General features: G+C 40.5%; 1 protein-coding gene across 1 annotated transcript in view; it reads right to left on the bottom strand.

The window, feature by feature from the left end:
- smad4b (SMAD family member 4b) overlaps nucleotides 1-24,130 on the bottom strand; it is a 100,732-nt gene that overhangs the window by 58,921 nt on the left and 17,681 nt on the right. The window contains exons 3-5 of the mRNA XM_060850447.1: nucleotides 9,211-9,385; nucleotides 3,769-3,798; nucleotides 2,312-2,542 (exon numbers count right to left, since the gene is read on the bottom strand). Coding sequence (XP_060706430.1) covers nucleotides 2,312-2,542; nucleotides 3,769-3,798; nucleotides 9,211-9,385 — 436 coding nt within the window. The remainder of the gene's footprint in view (nucleotides 1-2,311; nucleotides 2,543-3,768; nucleotides 3,799-9,210; nucleotides 9,386-24,130) is intronic.

Genomic DNA, 24,130 nt, shown 5'->3' with positions numbered 1-24,130 from the left:
TGTCATCCATGATTTACGAATCTTGCCTTTCTTATCCCTTGTTTTCAAAGGGACATGCCTATCCTGAATTATCTTTGAAGGCCTCCCACATATCAAATGTGGACTTCCCTTCAAATAGCTGCTCCCAATCTACATTTCCCAGCTCCTGCTGAATTTTGATATAATTGGCCTTGGCCCAGTTTAGTACTCTTCCCTTAGGACCACTCTCTTCTTTGTCTACGAGTATTCTAAAACTTACAATATTGTTGTCACTGTTTCCAAAGAAAACCCCCACCGCAACTTCTCCCACCTGGCCTGGCTCACTCCCCAACACCAGGTCCAATAAGGCCCCTTCCCTTGTTGGACTATTGACATACTGACATATTGACACCTTGATTCAGTTACTAACTAGAGTTTTAAATTTAGGTAAGGCCAACTGTAGTGAGATCAGACAGAGACTGTCCACAGAAAACTAGGAAAATATGCTAATGGTTAAAACAATACAAGAACTGTGGAGGATGTCGAAAGAAACAGTGAACACAATACAAAACTAGTTTACAGCCCCGAGAAGTTTCATTTCACAGAAAAAAAGTGCCATTGATAACTGAAGAGATAAGTGACAGAATAAAACTAAAAGAAAAAGCTTACAAAATGCGAAAACTTGCCAAATGGGCAAGACCAGCAAATAGCCACAAAACAGTTTATTAGAGCTCCTAAAAAGGTTTATGAAGGGAATCTTGTCAGGAACACCAAAACCAATAAGATATTTTACAGTGACAAAGGGAAACTGGGCACCCAAGAGCAATACGACATTTAACTTACCGAAAAACAAATTGAATTGAAAGCAAATTATTGACAAGGCTAGAAAATTGGTTGAGAGGCAGGCAACAGAAAGTAGTGATAATCGGTAGGTCTTCAAAATGGCAGGATGTGACCAGTGGTGTCTCAATTTCCCTCCAGATTGTTTTTTATGACCATTGATGACAGTTTCATGGTCGGTATTGTCAATACTAGCTTTCAATTCCAAATTCCATCAAGTTCCACCAATGAGTGGAATTTGATTCCAAGTCCCCAAAATTTTAGCCTAGGATCTGGATTATTAAAATGTTTTGACTTATTCACATAGAGAATTGTGCAACTGTTACACAAACGTCCCTAATTCAATGGCATGGAAAATTTGTTGCAGTGCAACCCACTCAGTTTATTGCCAGATGGTAAAGGAAACTCTTCCACTGTATGAATCTTGAAAAAAAATCATTTGTTGACTTTCTCCACAAAAATCATTTGTTGACTGCTCTGCTGAGTCTTTTCTCAATTTTCTACTAGATTGCCAGGATTTTATTTGCTTTCTGAGTCCATCTGGTGTTGGAAGCATTTAAAGAACATTTTCCAATTAACCTGTTCAAAGACACAGTGCACCAAGTTTCCTCTCTAAAGCAAGTGAGACTTGAACCTGGGCCTCTTGACCTAGAGGTAGGGACACACAACTGCACCACAACAGCCCTAAAGAATACAAATAGGTACTAAGTTCTAAAACATTGAACAAAAAGTATTTAATTTACAAATGAATTGAAACAGTGAAAAGATACACCTGAAAAGGTTCCTTAATGCACCAGTTAATTTACCCAATCAATAAATTAGTCAAACAAGCCAAAGTGGTCCAAATTAGATTTCCAGAAGCGTTCTTGCCTCATGTCATATGATCATGCTTCAGTTCAGCAGATAATACAGGAACATGTTTCAATGCATGTTCTGACTTTCAGATGAGATGTTAAACAGAGGCTTGACCTACCTATTCAGTGATCTCAGCAGATGTCAAAGAACTATTGCATATGCCAGTGTAGATATACTACTACAGGCAAAATGTTTAATATTAGTACATTAACATTGCTTATATTTCTCCAGAATTCAGTTTCAGAATTAAATCTCATAATTAATGTGTAGATTGGAAACCAATTATGCTTTGCACTATTTTGTACAAAACTAAGCCAACACTTAAACTAACTTGTACAAGTTGGTTAAAATATGCTCCAACACCCTTGTAAAAGCAACACATGATTGGATTCATTCAACTTCCAAGAAATAAAAGCTTCTGGATCAGAGTTATCAGTGGACTTCCAGAAATTAAACAGTCTTAAAGCTTCAAAGTTAAATCACCATTTAAACAAGTTCTGCCTAAGTTTTTTAGCATTGAAATTTCAAATGAAATATACAACAATAAAGGATAACTAAAAATTTACAACAAAACAGTTATTCAATGCAAGATAACTTCCTTTTTTCACAATATATGTCAAGCATATTTTCATTAATCCCAAGTCATAATTCCACTTACTTGTGGTAGCAACAGGAATGCTAGGAAAATTGGTGGTGCTGGGAGTACTGGGCTCTGCTGGTGTTAACAAGGCTGGTCCACTGTAGGTTTCAGCTGGTTGCCTGGTGCTAGGTGGATGTTGGATTGTCTGTAAAGAATGTCCTTCACTGTTCAACAGAGACTGTTGTCCTTCAACTTGCCCATATTCATTCACAAATTCATCTTTTACTAAAAGGTTTGAAGGAGCTGGAACTAATATGAAAACAAAGATGTTAATAAGCATTTATGAAAAATGACAGTTCATCAATTTTCAAAAAGGTCTTTCGTGCCATTAACCACTCAGTCATAGAACAGTGAGAGAACAGACAGCTGTGTAAAGTTACTTACAGCTCTTTCCCAAAATTATTCTAACCAGATACTTGAAATTGCATTAAAAACAAGGTTAGCTTTCGTACACACAGTTGTTTCCTCCTGCCATGCTAAATATCTACTCTGTACTTACAGACTGCTTTCTGCAGGTAAGTGCTTCCCAGTTCAATGGCTCAAGACTTCATGTGACCTTGGAGCAAAAATATTTGGGGTCACGAAAGTGGGAAGAATTAAGCATGCCTTATGCTTCCATCCTTCTTCCACCACCTTTATTGTGGAGGGAGTTAATGAAAAGGAGAGGCTAATCCAAAAGAAAAGCTATCTGTTCATAATCATTTTGCAGCAGCAGTCAGAGGGCCTCAGAAGCCCATTAGGCCTCTTCCAATGACAAGAAAGGCAGGAATTTAAAAGCATCGCACACAAATCAGTTGAAGCTTCACAGCAGCATTGATCACCCTTGGAGTTCATGGCTCAAGTGGAGATCCAATTTGGAAAGTTCTGGTTTAGTCATAACACAGGTTCATATTTCACTAAGTTATTACAGTGTATCAATTAAATGAGAAAGTTAAAATGTTTCAGTTTGATAGCGATTCATGAGACCAAACGTTCTGATCTCATGCACCTTCAAAGTGCTTCCAGGTGGTTGGGGAATTGACTAGGAATACTTCTTTAATGACCTCTCCTTGGTTAAGAGTATCACCTCAGATTCTCATCAACGTCCTTTGACCTTTCAGGGAATTTCCACAAAACACGCTTCAGAAAGAAAGCTTAATTAAACCCAAACAAACTCTTGTACCTTTAAAATAGGATGTCTTTATTTGTACGCATTAGCAATGAGAACAATACAAACAGTTTTAAAACAGAATCACACTTGAGCAAATTGAGTGGTACACTGCAACAAATCCAACACTACGTGTATAACATGTCATTACATCCTCGTTGAAAGAATATACACTGAACATCCCAACAGTCTAAACTTTACTTGAACTCATGCAGTCAAGAAATATGAAAGAAAAATAAAGTGATGAAATCCAGAGGATGCAGCAAATTCTAGTCGTAGCACATACAGCTAGATTGACCCATAAACAAATTGGTGATGAGCTTCTTACCTGAACTTTGCAGCGTCAATCCTGATAGATCTTTATTTAAAAAAAAAGTAAGTTATTAGTTTTGGTTTATCCAACTCTGTAACCTTCAAAGTTTGAATGTTTCAGTACTGTAATTATACTTTTCTAGGAACAAAATAAACAATGTAATTCAAATCTACAACACTGACTGATACCAGTAATGCACTGAAATCCATTCACCCTATGGGGTCCTTGGCAAACTGCAGAGACAGGTACCCAGGATGAAGTAGAGATCAGTGATGCCACAACAAACAGCATACAATTGTAATGCAATTGCGCCTGGACTTAAATTGTGAAAAATCTATTAGTTACTTAATCAACAAGCTAGATTTCACTATCAATAAAATCTAGCATTTCGTCACTGTGTACTTACACATGTCTGAGAATATTATAATGCTGTTTAATATTTCTCTCCCACTACTTGAAGGAACAAGTGCAAACTAAATTGCTGTGGCCATAATTTAATGCAATACAACAATATTCAAACTGCAGCACTTGAGTAACATAGAATTAGCCCTTGAAGTCAAGCTAAATTGCTCCTATTTGTACTTTTACTCTTGGGCTTTTGACTCATCTTGGCTTGGGTTTGTTTATTTATAATCTTCTCTTTGGCAGCTATAACTAGAATCAGAATAGCAAGGTCAGTCAGCATCAATGATTTTAGACGTCAAACTATGTAATCTACATTTCAACGTTATATGCAGTTCTCAAAACTGCATGGTTCACATCTAAGTTGAAGATGACAAAAAACTTTGAACAATTCAGCTTAACTGGAGGTGTCATTATACACACACTAGCTGTATTCAAACAGCAGTAAAAGTAGCCAAAGGTAGATTACACCCCAATTTTCTACTGAAGATTAGATAGCTTGTTCTAGTAACACTGTTTATTAAAATGTTCTGCCTTAAAAAATAACCATCCTAACAAACTAGCTATTGCATGATGGCTCAGTAGCCATCCCTCTCCTAACCCATCCACAACAGTTCAGTGTAAAATCATAGATCATTATTTTCAATGTCAGAATCAGCCAAAGATTTGAGTAGTGAACCATACAGCAAACTCGAGAAACCAAAGAATAATTCCACCATGAGAATGGTCATTGATATATTTCATAAAGTCTTCACAGAGTCACAAAGCACGGAAATAGATCCTTCAGTCCAACCAGTCCATGCCAAACATAACCCCAAACTAAACTAGTCCTGGCCCAAATCCATTCAAATTTTTCCAATTCACGTATTTATCCAAATGTCTTTTAAACATTGTAATTGTACCCACATCCACTATTTCCTCAGGAAGTTCATTCCACACAGTCATAGAGATGTACAACACAGGAAAAAAGACCCATCAGTCTAACTCGCCCATGCCAACCAGCTATCCCAATACAACCTCGTCCTACCTGCCAACACCCTCCAAAGCCATCCTATTCATGTACCCATACAAATGCCCTTCAAATGTTGCAATTGTACTGGCCTCCACCACTCCCTCTGGCAGCTCATTCCATATACATACGACTCTGTGAAAATACTGCCTCTTAGGTCTCTCTTATATCTTTCCCCTCCCACCCAAAACCCTATGCCCTCTAGTTCTGGACTCCCTGACCCAAGGGAAAAGGCTGTGCCTATTTACCCTATCCACACCCCTCAATTTTGTAAACCTCTATATGTCCACCCCTCAGCCTCCGAAGCTCCAGGGAAAACAACCCAAACCTGTTCAGCCTCTCCCTATAGCTCAAATCCTCCAACCCTGGCAACATCCTTGTCAATCTTTTCTGGACCTTATCAAGTTTCACAACATCTTTCCGATAGGAAGGAGACCAGAATTGCACACAATATTCCAGCAGTAGCCGAACCAATGACCTGTACAGCCGCAACGACCTCCCAACTCCTGTACTCAATACTCTGACCAACAAAGGAAAGCATACCAAACACCGCCTTCGCTATCCCATCTACCTGCGACTCCACTTTCAAGGAGCTATGAACCTGCACTCCAAGGTTTCTTTGTTCAGCAACATTCCCAAGGACCTGACCATTAAGTGTATAAGCCTGCTAAGATTTTCTTTCCCAAAATGCAGCACCTCGCATTTATTGGTATTAAACTCCATCTGCCATTCCTCAGCCCATTGGCCCATTTGATCAAGATCTGTTGTAACCTTCTTCACTGTCCACCACACCTCCAATTTTGGTGTCATCTGCAAACTTACTAACCATATCTCTTATGCTCGCATCCAAGTCATTTATATAAATGACAAAAAGCAGAGGTCCCAGCACCGAACATTGTGGCATGTTAATATAAAAACGATGGCACTGAGGGAGTGTTTTGAAAAGTACTAAGACAAGTCCCCAGGACCTGACAGAATCTATCCCAGAATGCTGAGGGACATAGGTGAGGACATTGCTGGTGCCTTCAGATACAGAAGTGGTCTCAGAGGACTGGAGAATAATCAATATTGCACCTTTGTTTAAGGCAGGCAACTGGTATAATCTGGGAAATTACTGGCCGGTATATGTTTTACATCAGCTGTAGAAAAATTATTGAAGATTCTTAAGGACAGCATTTACTCACATTTAGAAAAATACGGACTTAACAACATGGCTTTGTGCAGGAAAGGTCCTGTCTCACAAACTTGATAAGAGTTTTGCATGCAAGTGACAAAGATGATTGATGAGGGGAAGGTGGTAGATGTTGGCTTTATGGACTTTGGTAAGATCTTTGACAAGGTCCCTCATGGCAGACTGACATAAAAAGGTGATATCACATGGGATCCACAGTGAGTTGTTACAATGGATACAGATATAAAAAACAGATGTTATGGAAGTGCACTTTTCTGACTGGAAATCAGTAACCAGTGGTGTTCCGCAGTGATCAGCACTGGGACCCCTGTGGTTTGTAATCTATACACATGATTTGGAGGAGAATATAGATTAGAGAGTTGAGAAGATTTGTAGCTCAGGTTGAGGTTCTGGATGTAGGTTTGCTCACTGAGCTAGAAGGTTCATTTTCATATGCTTTCTATTAATATATTTGGGTTGGTAACGTAATTTCCTGTGATGTAATTTCCTGAAAACGATATCACCACAGGAAATGACATCACCACCCCAAAGAAACCCAAACATATAAAGAGTGAGCAGGAATCATCAGTAGTGCTTCATCCGGGCACTCACTGAAGATGTTATCTAGTGTGGTGAAACATCTGATAATGAACCTTCCTGTTCAGCAAGCAAACCTATATACAGAAAATATAAATGCCTGATTAGTAAGTTTGAGGATGACAAAAGACTGGGGAGCTGCAGATATTGAGGAGGATTCCCTGAGGAGACAGCAGGATATAAATAGGCTGGAGATTTGGGCAGAGAAATGGTAGATGGAGTTTAATCCAGCCAAATGCAAGGTGATGCAGTTTGGAAGGTCTATTGCAGGGGGAAAAAGTATACAGTAAGTGGTAGAACCCTTAGTCACATCAATATACAACGGGATCTCAGCATACAGGTCCACAGTTCCCTCAAAGTGGCAACACAAGTGGGTAAGATGACTAATCACCATAGAACCACCACAGATTCTAAAAACACATGCAACATGCTTGTGCTCATTGATTGGGGCATAAAGTCATGTTGCAGCTGTACAGAACTTATTTGGAATATTGTGAATAGTTCTGGTTGCCACACACTACCAGAAGGATGTGTACTAGAGAGTACAGAAAAGTTTTACCAGGATACAATCTAGTTTGGAGAGTAGTAGCTATGAGGAGAGATCAAATAAACTTGGCTTGTTTTCACTTGAACAAAGGATGAGGGATGATCTGATAGACTTTTACAAAACAATGAGAGGCACGGATAAAATAGATAGCCTGAGTCTTTTTTCCAAGAGTAGAAATGTCAATTACTAGGGGACATTCGTTTAAGGTAAAAAGGAGAGGCGAGATGGCAGTGATGTTTAAAAGGAGATATGAGAAGTATTTTTTTTTAGAAACAGAGGATGTTATGTCAAAGGAAAATGCTAACAGAGATGATGGTAAAGACAGATTCGATAGCAACATTTAAGAGGCATCTTGACAGATATACAAATAGGTAAGGAAGAGAAGTAAATGGACTACATAAAGGCCAAAGCTTTTTTTTTTAAGTTTAGACAGGCAGTGTGTGTCAGCACAGTCTTGGTGGGTCAAAGGACCTGCATTACTTCCAATACAGGTTTTTCAAAATAAAATCAATTTTGACAAGTTTTACTCGTCATTTTGCTGCCATCTTTAGAAATCTTTATAATAATTGCATTTTACGGAACCAAACTGCTTGAAGCATTAATATCCCCTTATTTTACCGAACTTTCTGAAAAGATCGTTATTGCTTTCACATTTCTTTTTGCATATCATGATATAATCAAGGTCAAGATTTTACTCCTGTGCTTATCACCTAATTTTGACAAGTCATGATGCACAATGTACTCAAATTACAAATGCAAGTTTTATTCAGCAAACAACAATGTACAGTATGTAAAACATTAACATGGAGTTATTTTTCAGTTCTAGGCTTATGAAGACAATCCCATGACAAAAAAGCTCATTTAGAAAGGGAACCTTTTGCCTTTAGCAACTAACTTAAGTTCTATTTTTCTTAAGAAATAGAGAAATTTACATCTTCCCATTGTCACATACATCTAACAATGTTCCGGTAGCTAGAAACTCTTCCCATGCCTCTCACTGCAACAGCATCTTTTTCTTTCATGGTACTATTTTGAGATGTAAAACTACTTCAGCAATCACCAGTTTGTATAGCAAAAATCTTTGGTATTCATTCTCTGTTGTATACCAGGCACAAACCCAATCCAAGATTGGTTTTGAAACTGTACCAACAAATCCTGAAAAGAAATCCAAAGTATGACACAGTGCAACTGCAAAATTAATTTGCAGTTGAGCATTGCTGAATTTAGTAAGACAGTCAACATTATCCTGGCTCTCTTTGTTGGCAATCTACTTTCCGCAAATTAAAAATCAAAACTCTAAACATTCCTTTCCTACTCTTTCAACTATGATCCTTCTCCATAACCTTTAAATTCCTTAGTTTTTAAAATTTTCCTTGATCTTCTGCCAACTGGCTATTGGCCACCTAATCGTTCTCTTCCACATATTCTCAGTATGTTGGAAGTCAAGGCTCAGTGCTAGGTTTTGCTCTAGTTTTGTTTAGAGTTTCAGAGTTTTGGAAATCTTTATTTCTTAATTTAGCAGTTGGCAAAATTTTAAAAACAAAGGCTGTCATGAACTAACAGTGGTTCAATTCATCAGATCTTTTCTGATTTGTTGAAGGTTGGTATTGTCTTGCACTAAAAATTTCTCATCAGTTTAAATTAGAAAGTGCCACTAGATACATCTAGCTAAATAAGCAATTCGACACACTTGCTATGTGGTCTTAACAAGAACAGTTAAAGAATCCTTACCAATGCCAGGTGAAACCACACGTTCATAGTGATAAGGGTTAACGCAGACGCTGTCACATTTCAGATCAAATGCATACTGACAATATTTTACATGTTTGAGTTCATTTTTGTGAAGGTCAGGCCATCTCCAGAGCCGAGCGTAAATCACATGTGGAAAACCTTTGCGTCCAGCCACCTGGGAAAAATGATTTTGTTTTTAAGAAAGGACAAAGTGCACAATGGTCTTATAAAACCCAAGTAAATATAGGCATGAAAATGCTGCAAAAAGAACTTACAGCCATTATTACATGAAAAAGAAATGCATCTTCATGCTAAAGGTGTAGTCTCCAAGTCCAATTAATTCTCTCACGATTTACAATTCTTAACTGTCAAATCATCTTTCCTCACTATTCTTTAACTTTAAAGTTGAACATATCACAATTGAAGTGTTAGAACTCATTAAATTTATTTTCTCCTTCTAGATTGGTCTAGAAGTAAAAAAAAACAAATGGAGAGATACTAAAAAGGACATGGCCTTCAAAAATGCAAAGCTCAAGCAAGGAGTTAGGAGGACAAAAAGGGACTGAATATCATGGGATAGCAGAGTTAAGGAGAATCCCAAGGCATTTTATACATATTAGGAGCACGAGGGTAGCCAAGGAAAGTGTGGAGCCACTCAAGGGTGAATGAGGAAGGTTATGTGTGGAGCCAGAGGAAATGGGTGCGATCCTTAATGAATACTTTGCATCAATATACACCAAAGACAGGGATGTGAGGAATGTTGAGGTAGGGAAAGGTGAGTGAATACTCTCGGTCAGGTCAACATAACAAAAGGAGGAAGTGTTGGGTGTCTTGAAATTCATTAAGGTAGACATATTACTCGGGCCAGACGGGATTTATTCCAGTTACTGTGGGAGGGAAGGAAAAAAAAATAGCTACGGCCTTAACAGATTTCTTTGCATCCTTTGTTGCCTCAGGCAAGGTTCCAGAGGACGAGAGAATGGCCAATGTTGTTCCTTTGTTTAAAGGAGGGAAATAAGATAATCCAAGTAATTACAGACTGATGAAGAACATGAGAGACAAGATTTATGCACATTTGGAAGCAAATGGACTGGTTGCTAACAGGCCACATGGGTTTGTGCAGGGAAGGTCACGTGGAGTTTTTCGAGGTGGTGATGAGAATGATGGATGAGGGAAAGTCAGTGGATATTGTCTACATGGACATTTGATAAGGTACCTCATGACAGACCAATACAAAACGTTGAGTCTCATGGGATCCAGACTAGATGGATACAAAACTGTCTTGGGCTTAGAGCACAGTAAATAGCAGGGGAAGGGCGCTTACTGGAATAGACATTAGGAGCTATGGTATTCTGCAGGGATCGGTGTTGGGACCTTTCTTGTAGGTGACCTGATTAATAAGTTTGTGGATGACACCAAAATTGGCAGAGTTGCAAACAGCGAGGAAGATTGTCAAAGGGTACAGCAGCACATAAATAGATTGCAGATTTGTACATAGAAGTGGAAGATGGAGTTTAATGCAGACAAATGTGAAGTAATACATTTTCAAAGTTCAAATTCAGGCGCGAATTATACAACAAATGGCACAACCCTTAGGAGCACTGACATACGGAGGGATTGTGTCCACAGATCACAAAGTGGCAACACAGATAAGATGGCATAAAGCATGCTTGCCTTTGTCAGCTGGGAATTGAATGTAAAAAGGTGGCAAGTTATGTTACAGCTGTACAAAACTTTAGTTTGGCCACATTTGAACTATGGCTTGCAGTTCTGGTTGCCACATTACTTGAAGGACATGGAGAGGGTGCAGAGAAGGTTTTTCAGGAGGTTGCTTGATCTGGAGGGTTTCAGGTATGAGGAGAGGTTGAATAAACTCAGGTTGTTTTCATTGGAAAGACAAAGGCCGAGTATAAAATTATGAGAGGCGTAGATAGAGTGGATGGTCAGAGGCTTTTTCCTAGGGTGGAAAGGTTGACTTACACAGGTTCAATGTGAGAAGTGGAAAGTTCAGAGGAGAAGTGTAAGGAAAATCTTTCACACAGAGGGTGGTAGGTGCAGGGAACACATTGCCAGTGGAGGTGGTGGAAGCAGGAAAGTTAGCAATGTTTAAGGTGTATCTAAATAGACACATGAACGGGAGTCACAAAGGGACAGAAACTAAGCATGGGTAGTAAGTAGCGGGTCTAAATAAGGATTAGAATTGGCACAGGCTTGGTGGGCTGGAGGGCTTGTTCCTGTGCTGTACTGAATTATATTATGTTGTAACTATAAACATTGTACTCTACTCTCATGCAGTATAAATGTTGATTTTTGCCCTGAAATTTTTATTCTTGCGAAATGTTCTTAGAAGTGCAAGACAAAAGAAACCTCAACAAAATGTACTTTTTCTCACAAATACTCAAAATCCAGGTATTCTTACTGATTAGATTCTGTTAGTGTAATGTCTAGCTCCTGACATTAACCATGTAAAGCCTCTTTCCCTCAACTTGTCCTGGACCATGACAACTGGATTGTTACGTTCCTCTCTCTACCTCTGAGCAAAAAACTTTGGTATTAGGCAGGCACCACAGTTTTCTGGACTCTCACTCTTGGCTGCAAAGAACTCCTGACATTAAACTATCTTTCTACCCTTCCATTTCTTTTTGCTTCCTCAACTTGAATGGCTTCCTGTGCCATGGTGAAATGGTCAGTTAGTTCATCCACCCTGCTCTCTTAACCTCACTCATCCAATAAGATAATCAATCTCAAATTTGCTGGACAATTGCAAAGGTTGAAGCTCCTGCCAAGGTCCCCTAATCTAACTCATTCACAGTCACATCTTCCTTCCGCAATCAGTGATCAAATCAGAAGACTCTATCCTAAAAGATGCAATAACTGTGTGGAATAGAGCCCAGGTAACTTTCCCCTTCTGTGATGTTTTGCAACGTCTGCAGTTTAGCCTCCGGCTCAAACTCAGAGTCAAAACTGCTCAAGCAGCAAACACTATACATGTGTTTGACTGGATCATAGTGGATCAGGAGCTCCAACTAACCATAAGCATGACATGTGGGTGGCTCAGCGCTTAACCCAGGTATGATTCCAGCCTTAGGCATCTGTCTGTGTGGAGTTTGCACATTCTCCTAGTGTCTGCCTCAGTTTCCTCCAGGTGCTTCGGTTTCCTCCCACAGTCCAAAGATGTGCAGGTTAGGTGAATTGGCCATGCTAAATTGCCCATTGTGTAAGCTAGGTGCATTACTTAGGGGTAAACATAGAGGAATGGGTCTGGGTGGGTTACTCTTTGGAGGGTCAGTGTGGACTTGTGGGGCCAAAGGACCTGCTTCCACACTGTAGGGGTTCTATGAAACTTTTATGATTTTACATCTGTCCTGACAACATTTTTTTCTAAATACATCTTAACCTTATCATTTGTTCCTAAATGATTTCAAAACTTAGGAATAGAATAGATAATAAAAACTGATCAGATACTCAGCAAACAGCTAATTTCTTCCAAGTGTAGTAGAGTAAGAATCAATACAAGGGAAAAATATTCAAGAAAGCAAAGGAGCAACTCCTCTACTGATTCAACAGTAGCATACTGTTCAAACAAGTTGTATTCGGCACACAGTCTTACAGAGGTGCCTCTATTTATTTACCCATATTAAGGTCAGTCTCAAGTGCAGAACAAACAGAAACAAAAACAATAATTGCTGGAAAAACACAGGTCTGACAGCATCAGCAGAGAGAAACCATTCTTCGGAACTGACCCTGAAACGTTAACGCGGCTTTCTGAAAACATTATGCCAGACGGCTGTGGTTTCCCAGCAATTTCTGTTCTTGTTTCTGATTTCCTTAGCTGTTTGATTTTTTTCTGAAAGCAACAAACACGTTTAGTTGATTTTCGTAATTATCAAAATTCAAGTGCTCGAGTGCTTGGATATCTCTGCTTAAACCAAATGAAATTTAGAATACAGTAATTGACAGGTATTAAATGTTAACTGCAAACAAAATAATAACTCCTTTATAAGGGTCTAAGCCTGTGTTAGAGGATCATATACTCACATGCATTAAGAATTTGTTGATAGACAGGAAAGTGTGGGATGAGATAGGCCTTTTTCTGAGGGGCAGGCAGTTACTAGTGGGTGGCACAAGGATCAGTGCGTAGCACCCAACTATTCACAAGCATATAAATTGTGTGGAGAAGGGAACCAAATACATTTCCAAGTTTGCTGACAACACAAAACTTGGTGGGATTGAGTGTTGAGAGGAGTTAGCAAGGAGACTTCAAGGTGATTTAGACAAGCTGTATGATGTGGGAGCTGGCTGATCCCATTGTGAATGGCAGTGACCACATCTGCAGCAAGTGTTGATCTGGAGTTCTTCCAGCAATCAGAGTTGATGATCTGAGCTTCAAACACTGCGGCACATCCGGGAGGGGGAAGAGTTACCTGGACGCTTTGTTTCAGGAGGCAGTCACACCTGGGATATTAAGTAATTCACATTCAGCTAGTGATCAGGCACATCAGAGTGTGACTGTAAGTGAGGCAGGTAGGGGAAACCTGAATTCAGGAGTGGAGGAGCCTCAGCCCTTGACCTTGTCCAACAGGTATGAGATTCGTGCTCCCTCTATGGATGAGGCAAAGGGCTCTGGACAGGATGAGCCAGCTGACCACGGCACCATGGTGCAGAAGGCCATTCAAGATGGGGAGCAAAAAGACAAGTAGTGGTTATAGGGGATTCTATAATTAGGGGGACAGATAGTATCCTTTGCAAGCCGGATTGGGAGTCTTGCATGGTGGGTTGCCGGCCCGGTGCCAGGGTGCGGAACATCTCCGACTGGCTTGAAAGGATATTGGAGCGGGAGGGGGAGGATCCAGTTGTTGTGGTCCACGTTGGTACTAACAACATAGGCAAGACTAGGGTGGAGGACATGTTTGGGGATTACGAAGCACTAGGCAGGAAACTGAAGTACAGGTCCTCAAGGGTCAATCTCCGGATTACTGCCCGAGCCACGTGCCAATTGGCATAGGGATAAGAAAATTAGGCAAGTAAACACGTGGCTAAAGGATTGATGTGGGAAAGAGGATTCCACTTCATGGGGCATTGGCATCAGTTTTGGAACGGGGTGGGGGGGGGGATCTGTACTGTTGGGATGGTCTCCACCTGAACCAATCGGGTTGCAAATGTGTTGCTGGTCAAAGCACAGCAGGTTAGGCAGCATCTCAGGAATAGAGAATTCGACGTTTCGAGCATAAGCCCTTCATCAGGAATAAGAGAGAGAGAGCCAAGCAGGCTGAGATAAAAGGTAGGGAGGAGGGACGAGGGGGAGGGGCGATGGAGGTGGGATAGGTGGAAGGAGGTCAAGGTGAGGGTGATAGGCCGGAGTGGGGTGGGGGCGGAGAGGTCAGGAAGAACTTGCGCCCACACCTCCACACTCACTTCCCTCCAAGGCCCCAAGGGATCCTTCCATATCCGCCACAAGTTCACCTGTACCTCCACACACATCATCTATTGCATCCGCTGCACCCGATGTGGCCTCCTCTATATTGGGGAGACAGGCCGCTTACTTGCGGAACGCTTCAGAGAACACCTCTGGGCCGCCCGAACCAACCAACCCAATCACCCCGTGGCTCAACACTTTAACTCCCCCTCCCACTCCACCGAGGACATGCAGGTCCTTGGACTCCTCCACCAGCAGAACACAACTACACGACGGCTGGAGGAGGAGCGCCTCATCTTCCGCCTGGGAACCCTCCAACCACAAGGTATGAATTCAGATTTCTCCAGCTTCCTCATTTCCCCTCCCCCCACCTGGTCTCAGTCGGTTCCCTCAACTCAGCACCGCCCTCCTAACCTGCAATCCTCTTCCTGACCTCTCCGCCCCCACCCCACTCCGGCCTATCACCCTCACCTTGACCTCCTTCCACCTATCCCACCTCCATCGCCCCTCCCCCTAGTCCCTCCTCCCTACCTTTTATCTCAGCCTGCTTGGCTCTCTCTCTCTTATTCCTGATGAAGGGCTTATGCTCGAAACGTCGAATTCTCTATTCCTGAGATGCTGCCTAACCTGCTGTGCTTTGACCAGCAACACATTTGCAGCTGTGATCTCCAGCATCTGCAGACCTCATTTTTTACTGAACCAATCGGGTACCAATCTTCTAGCAAAGAGGATAAATAGTAGGACTTTAAACTTCTGAGTTGGGGAGGGGGAGGGAAAGTGAAAGCGACAGGGAGTATGGAGTTAAATGGAAAGATAAGCAACAGGATAGCATATGTGCTGGCGGATCTAAACTCGAGGCAGACTGGGAATGCAGCAAAAAGGAAGGATAACTCAGGACATCTTATGACTTCCAATATCTCTAATGATAAGAAAGTTAGCATCAAGTCACTTTACCTGAATGCTCGTAGCATTCATAACAAAGCAGATGAACTAATGGCACAGATCATAGTGAATGATTATGATGTGGTAGGCATCACAGAGACGTGGTTACAGGGGGGTCACGACTGGCAGTTAAACATCCAAGGATTTTCAACATATCGAAAAGACAGGGAGGTAGGCAGAGGGGGTGGGGTTGCTTTGTTAGTTAAGAGCAAAATTAAATCTATGGCACTGAATGACATAGCGTCAGATGATGTGGAGTCTGTGTGGGTGGAATTGAGGAACCACAAGGGCAAAAAAACCATAATTGGAGTTGTGTACAGACCTCCTAACAGTGGTCAGGACCAGGAATGCAACATGTACCGGGAAATAGAGAAGGCATGTCAGAAAGGCAAGGTCACAGTGATCATGGGAGACTTCAATATGCAGGTGGACTGGGTAAATAATGTTGCCAGTGGATCCAAAGAAAGGGAATTCATGGAATGCTTACAAAATGGCTTTTTGGAACAGCTTGTCATGGAGCCCACAAGGGAGCAGGCTATTCTGGACCTAGTACTTTGTAATGAACCAGACTTTATAAAAGATCTTAAAGTAAGGGAACCCTTAGGAAGCAGCGATCATAATATGGTAGAGTTCAGTCTGCAATTTGAAAAAGAGAAGGCAAAATCGGATGTAATGGTGTTACAGTTAAATAAAGGTAATTATGAGGGCATGAGAGAGGAACTGACAAAAATAGACTGGAAGCAGAGCCTAGCGAGAAAGACAGTAGAGCAAAAATGGCAGGAGTTTGTGGGTATAATTGAGGACACTGTAGAGAGGTTCATCCCCAAGAAAATAAAGATTATCCAGGGAGGGATTAGACAGCCATGGCTGACAAAGGAAGTCAGGAAATGTATTAAAGAAAAAGAGAGATCCTATAAAGTGGCCAAGAGCAGTGGGAAATCAGAAGATTGGGAAGGCTACAAAAATAAACAGAGGATAACAAAGAGAGTAATAAGGAAGGAGAGGATCAAATATGAAGGTAGGCTAGCCAGTAATATTAGAAATGATAGTAAAAGTTTCAATACATAAGAAACAAATGACAGGCAAAAGTAGACATTGTTGAAAATGTGTTGCTGGTTAAAGCACAGCAGGTTAGGCAGCATCCAAGGAATAGGAAATTCGACGTTTCGGGCATAAGCCCTTCATCAGGAATCAGGAAAAGTAGACATTGGGCCACTTCAAACTGATGCTGGAAGCCTAGTGATGGGGAGATAAGGAAATAGCAGGAGAACTTAACAAGTACTTTGCGTCAGTTTTCACAGTGGAAGACATGAGTAATATCCCAACAATTAAAGGGAGTCAGGGAGCTGAGTTGAGTATGGTTGCCGTTACAAAAGAGAAAGTGCTAGAAAAGCTAAAAGGTCTTAAAATTGATAAATCTCCTGGCCCTGATGGAATACATCCTAGAGTTCTGAGAGAGGTGGCTGAGGAAATAGCGGAGGCATTGGTTGAGATCTTTCAAGAGTCACTGGAGTCAGGGAAAGTCCCGGATGATTGGAAGATCGCTGTTGTAACCCCCTTGTTCAAGAAAGGATCAAGACAAAAGATGGAAAATTATAGGCCAATTAGCCTAACCTCAGTTGTTGGTAAAATTCTAGAATCCATCATTAAGGATGAGGTTTCTAAATTCTTGAAAGACCAGAGTATGATTAGAACAAGTCAACATGGATTTAGTAAGGGGAGGTCATGCCTGACAAACCTGTTGGAATTCTTTGAAGAGGTGACAAATAGGTAAGACCAGGGAAACCCAGTGGATGTGGTCTATCTAGACTTCCAAAAAGCCTTTGATAAGGTGCCACACAAGAGGCTGCTGAGTAAGGTGAGGGGCCCATGGTGTTCGAGGTGATCTACTAGGATGGATTGAGGATTGGCTGTCTGACAGAAGGCACAGAGTTGGGATAAAAGGTTCTTTTTCGGAATGGCAGCCAGTGACAAGCAGTGTCCCACAGTGTTCAGTGTTGGAGCCACAGCTGTTCGCATTATATATTAATGATCTGGATGAAGGGACTTGGGGGCATTCTGGTGAAGTTTGCCGATGATACAAAGTTAGGTAGACAGGAAGGTAGTACTGAGGAAGTGGGGAGGCTGCAGAAGGATCTAGACAGTTTGGGAGAGTGGTCCAGGAAATGGCTGATGGAATTCAACATGAGCAAATGTGAGGTCTTGCACTTTGGCAAAAAGAATAAAAGCATAGACTACTTTCTAAACGGTGAGAAAATTTGTAAAGCCAAAGTACAAAGGGATCTGGGAGCGCTAGTCGAGGAATCTCTAAAGGTAAACATGCAGGTTGAGTCCGTGATTAAGAAAGCGAATGCAATGCTGTCACTTATCTCAAGATGATTGGAATATAAAAGCACCACTGTGCTACTGAGACTTTATAAAGCTCTGGTTAGGTCCCATTTGGAGTACTGTGTCCAGTTTTGGTCCCCACATCTCAGGAAGGACATACTGGCATTGGAACGTGTCCAGCAGAGATTCACACGGATGATCCCTGGAATGGTTGGTTTAACATACGAGAAATGGCTGAGGATCCTGGGATTGTATTCATTGGAGTTTAGAGATTAAGGGGAGACTTAATAGAAACTTACAAGATAATACATGGTTTGGAAAGAGTGGACGCTTGGAAACTTTTTTCGTTTGGCGAGGAGACTAGGACCCGTGGACACAGCCTTAGAATTAGGAGGGGGTCAATTCAGAACAGAAATGCAGAGATATTTCTTCAGCTAGAGAGTGGTGGGCCTGTGGAATTCATTGCCGCAGAGTGCAGTGGAGGCCGGGACGCTAAATGTCTTCAAGGCAGAGATTGATAGATTCTTGATGTCTCGAGGAAGTAAGAGCTACGGGGAGAATGCAGGTAAGTGGAGTTGAAATGCCCATCAGCCATGATTGAAAGGCGGAGTGGACTCGATGGGCCGAATGGCCTTACTTCCACTCCTATGTCTTATGGTCTTAAGCTGAGGGAGTGGGCAGACAAATTGATGCAATACAACATGGCTAAATATGGAGTTATAAATTGTGGTATGAAAAACAAAAGGAAAAGTATGATTTAAATGATGATATATTGGACAGTATGGATGTAAAAACAGATCTGGTTGCCCTTACACAAGTCAAATTAGCCAGGTAGGTGCAGTGAACAAATAGGAAATAAAACTGCTCAACGCAAGAGATTTGAGCTCAGAAATAAGGACCTCTTATACAGTGCCTGGAGAGATCACACCCAGAATACTGAGGGCAGTTTTGGTCTCCCTACCCAAGAAAGAATATATTTGACAGAGAGGAAGTGCAGAGGAGGTTCACGAGACACTGGGATGGCAGAAAAATTCTATGAGGAGAAATTGATTTGATTGGCTTATATACACTAGAGTTTAGAATATTTGATTTACCTTACATTAAGCAGAGTTTGTCAAGATTCAAAAGAGTAATCATTGTAGGATAATCCTGTCAGATTATCACCTGCACAGACAGGTGATTCTGCAGCCGTGAGTGCAAATTCAGGATCTTATGTTGCATCCCTAGTGCGAGGGTCAAGGATGAATCTCTGGATTATTCCTGGTGCCATGTGCTAAAGAGAGTAGGAATAACAAGATAGGGAGCAGATAAATCTATGGCTGAATAAATGATGTAGTGAGCAAGGATTCAGATTTTTGGATCATTGGGATTTCTTCTAGGGCAGAAAAGGTACGGGTTTCACCTGAACTGGAAGGAGTCCAATATCCTGGTGGGCATATTTGTTAGTACTATTCGGGAGCCTTTAAACTCAAGGCGACGAGGTGGTGGGGGGATTCTAAGTAATAGTGACAATAGATAAATAGATGAGGATGGTTCCGAATTTTAAAAAAGTTAATTAGAAAAGGCAGACAAGTCAGAGAACAGAGGGTAAATCTGAAGAATTAAACTGAATTATTTCCATACAAAGGGTCTTGCAGGTAAGGCTGATGAACTCGGCACGTATGGGAGTATGTTTCTGTAATGCTCCAGTTCCATGTCTGAGGGAAGGACAGGACGAGCAGCTCAATGTTCTGGGCTTTACATGCTATAGGAAGGATAGAAAGGGAAGCAAGAAAGGAGGTGTGACGAAGCAGAGTGGCGTTTTTGATTAAGGAAAACATCATTACTACATTAAACAGGATATTTCTAAGGGATCTATGAGTGAAATTATATGGGTATAAAGCTGAAATAGGAAGGGGATGATTACCTTGATGTGATTGTACTGTAGCTCCCCCATGTGTAGCTAACATTGTGTCTTTATTTAAGAAAGATTGTAAGGAGAAGCCTGGGAATTATAGACCTAGAAACCTGACATCAGTGGTGGCAAGGTGTTGGATGAGATTCTGAGACTTAGGATTTACATGTATTTGGAAAGGCAAGGACTGATTACAGATAGCCAGCACTGCTTTGCGCAAGGGAAACTGTCTCACAAATTCGAATTTATTTTGAGGACATAACCAAAAAGACTAATGTGTGTAGAGGAGTAAATGTTGCCTCTATTGTCTTTAGTAAAGCCTTTGACAAGGTTCTGCATATTAAGACTAATTAGTAAAGATAGATCACATGGGCATCAGCGAGAGCTTGCCAATCAGATACAAAATTGACTTCACAGTAGAAGGCAGAGGTGGGTGGTGGAGAGCTTTTTTTCAAGCTGAAGGCCTGTGACCAGTGGTGCTCTGCAGGGATTGGTGCCGGATCCACTTTTATTTGTCAGTTATCTCAACAGTTAGGATGAGAACATATGAGAAAATGGTCAGTAGGTTTGCAGATGATACCAAAATTGGTAGTACAGTCAAAAGTCAAGGTGGTTATCGAAGATTACAAAGACATCTTTATCAATTGCACCAGTGGGCTGAGCATGGAAATGGAGCTTAACTTGAATAAATGTGCGATATTGTATTTTGGTAAAATAAACAAGGGCAGGACTGTACAGTTAATGTTAAGAGTCCTGGGTAGTGTTGTTGAATAGAGAGACCTCAGGGCTCAGGGACCTAGTTCCTTTAAGGTTGGGTCACATGTAAACAGGGTGGTTAGAGAGTTTTGCATGCTTGTCTTCATTGCTCAGACCACTGTGAGCATCATGTTGAGTGTGGACATCATGTTGAGTTTGTACAGGACGTTGATGAGGCCACTTTTGGAGTACTGTGTGCAGTCTGGTTGCTCGGCTGTAGGAAAGACACTATTAAATTGGAGAAGGCTCAAAAGATTTACCAGGAATAGAGGGATAAGTTATAAGGAGACGCTGAATAGGCTGAGACTTTTTCCACTGGAACGTAGAAGCTTAAGGGCTGACCTTATAAAATGACTAGGAGCACAGATAAGGTGAATAGCAAAAGGTCTTTCCTCTAGGGTGGGGTAGTTCAAAACCAGGGGCATAATTTTCAAGTGGGAGGAGAAATATTTGAAAGGAGCCTGAGGGGCAACCTTTTCACACAGGGTGCTGCATATGTGGAATGAACTGCCAGTAGAAGTGGTAGATGAGGTACAATCACAACATTTAAAAGACATTTGAATAGGTACAAGGGTCTGTTTCTATTCTGTATGACTTCCCTGGATATGAAGTCTAGGATCAGGGTGCACTCCAGTCCCAAGATATGGGGTAGACCATTTAGTACTGAGAAGATTAAAAAAATTCTTCACTCAAAGGGGAGTGGACTTTGGTAAATTCAAAAGGCCAATTCATTGACTATACTCAAGAAAGAAATTGATACATTTTTTAGATATAAGTGACAAAGGGGATGCCAGGAATATGGCGCTGAGATTCAGCATCAACCTTGATCATACTGAACGATGGAGCAGCCTCAAAAGATCCAAATTGCCCACTCCCAGTTACTACGTTTTTATTTACCCAACTACCAACACTCTGATCAACAGCATGCTCATATGAAGATCTACCATAGTCACAGAGTCAATCACCTGCCTGTTCGAAACCCATTTTCCAGCCTTGCATGCCTTAGCACAAGTGTACATTTAAATACTATTTCAATTCTGAAGACAGAATGGGTAGACTAGTGTTGTTTGCCTTGGAGCAGTCGAGACTGAGGGGGACATGAATGAGCTGTAAAAAGTTGAGCGGCGTAGACCTTCATCATGCATTCTCTTGCCTGGTTTGTACTACCCAAGTGCGTCACCTCCTAGTTATCCAGATCGAATTCTCTTTGCCACTGATCAGCTCAACTGACCAACCTATGTCCTATAATCTAAAGCTATCATCTTCACTATTTAGCACCCAACAATTTTCATACCATCCATGAACTTACTGATTAACCATTCGACATTGATATCTAAATTGTTTATTTATACCACAAACAGCAAGGACCTCTGTGGAACCCAACTGAACATAAGCTTCCAATCATAAAAACAACTCTTGACCATCACCCTCTGTTTCCCACAACACAACTAATCCTGTATACAATTTGCCAAATTTCCTTGGACCCCATGGGGTCTTGCCTTCATTATCACAGGAGGGACCTTATTAAAAGTCTCGCTGAAATCCAAGTAGACTAGAATGCACTGCCCTCATCTACATATGGTTACCTCCTCAAAAAATTCAAATCAAGGTGATCAGACATAAACCCCTTTAACAAAACTATGCTGGCTGTTCTTGATTCATCTATGCTTCTTCACGTGCAGATTAATTTTGTCCCTCAGAATTACTTCCAATTGCTTACCGACCACGGAGGTTAGACTGCCTGACTTGCATTACTTTATAATAACGGCATCTACTCTTTAGCTTTCGCAGCTCTACTAATACTAATCTACATTCTGAATTTCTGGGAAATGATGCTTTCTTTCCACTGTCTCCATCTCTTTATTATGAGAACTATCTACCACATTCTCATTAATCCTATGGATTTCTTAAAAGTTAAGTGTTCTGAATATTTAATTGTCAATCCTGATTATTCAGCAATCTGTCTCAGTTTATGGTCATACGATCAAATCTACTGATTTCAGTTTATGCCATGAATTCATCCATCATCAGAATACATTGTGCATTCCGATATAATGCCCGCAATTACAATTTACTGCATTCTCTTGATACGGTCTTAGTTGCAACTTCTCTCTCACACACAGCTAACTCCTCACAGGTCAGCACTCTAATCTTATGGGAATATTGGTCTATAACCTCCAAATTTTAGTCACTATCCACTGACAATGACTCATACTTAACCCACTATTAAATTTAAATTTTTAAAAACTGAAATGTACTTAAATAATTTTGTAGAAAGATGAATTAATTATTTCTTAGCAGGCAGTACTGGAATTGAAAATAAAATACAAACTTAATTATACTATTGATTAAAAACATTTGGGTGTTTTTAAATAATTTAATGCAATGCAATTTTTTTTGTATACAACATAATTATATTAAAACTCCATCATGGACATATTCTAACTCTGGTAAAAACAAAACTGAAAGTATGTTTTTCAAATACTAAGCATTCCAATTATTTCATTTGGTCTTTTACCAATAATTTTCTATTTAATTAAAAGTTAAATTGTGTACACTGTCACACAATGAAAATTATCCATGAATTAATTTGTTCAAATAACTGACTAAAGTAGGCCACTCTTCTAGGTGATATTATTGTATCTTCATTAGTCAGCTAAGAACTACCGCTTTTAAAACAGGAGTCTTATGATGTAGTGGTATAGTTCCGACATCTGGCCAGAAGGTCTGGATTCAAGGCCCACCTCAGGATGTGATGGGCTTGGAAATGTATCATAAGACATCTGCACGGGTTGATTAAAAACAAAAACAACATCTTTATAAACCTCTTTAAAAATGTGAATTTATGGGTGGCCTTAATAAACCAGAACTAGGAAAAAGAAAATAGATTCTGTTTAGATCCCAAACTTCAAACAACTGTCTGATCCTCATTTTTTACATGTAATATTATACTCCTGCCTCAAAGATAATTATTAGTTATAAGGTATAAAATACTATTTTTAAGTTAAAGAAAGGAATTATCCCATTTCCTTTTAAAACTTTGGCAAACCTGAATGCTGAATCATTTCATATGGACATCATTTAATTAAACATGTGATCAGGACTTGGGCCAACAAATACCAAGTTACCACATCAAAACAAAAAGTATACTTGCAAAAGGTCTAAACCCGAATGAAATTATATACTTTTATAATAGTGTTAACTGCATCTTGGATTCATGACATTCAGAGAAGTTACTAGAATCTATCATTTGAGAAGGAGTGATGAAGTACTTGGAAAAGGTTTGAATGTGTATAGATTAATAAAGGATAAATGACATCCAGCTCATATTATTAAATGCTTTAGAGTTAGTTATATTGGGTTAGAGAGGGACAGAGTGAGATAGTGTTTAAAAAAAACTATAAACAAAAACATCAGTACATGAAACTGAAACAACATATGATATGGGTTGACAAACAGCAAGAAAGGAGCAGCATGGTGGCTCAGTGGTTAGCATTGCTACCTCACAGCTCTAGGAACCTGACTTCAATTCCATTCTTAGGTGACAGGTCGTGTGGATTTTGCACATTTTTCCCATGTGTGCA

Source organism: Hemiscyllium ocellatum, chromosome 1, assembly GCF_020745735.1.
Source record: "Hemiscyllium ocellatum isolate sHemOce1 chromosome 1, sHemOce1.pat.X.cur, whole genome shotgun sequence".
In the NCBI taxonomy this organism is placed as follows: domain Eukaryota; kingdom Metazoa; phylum Chordata; class Chondrichthyes; order Orectolobiformes; family Hemiscylliidae; genus Hemiscyllium; species Hemiscyllium ocellatum.
The sequence above is the reverse complement of the archived record's forward strand: the minus strand, read 5'-3'. Positions and strand labels throughout refer to the sequence as shown.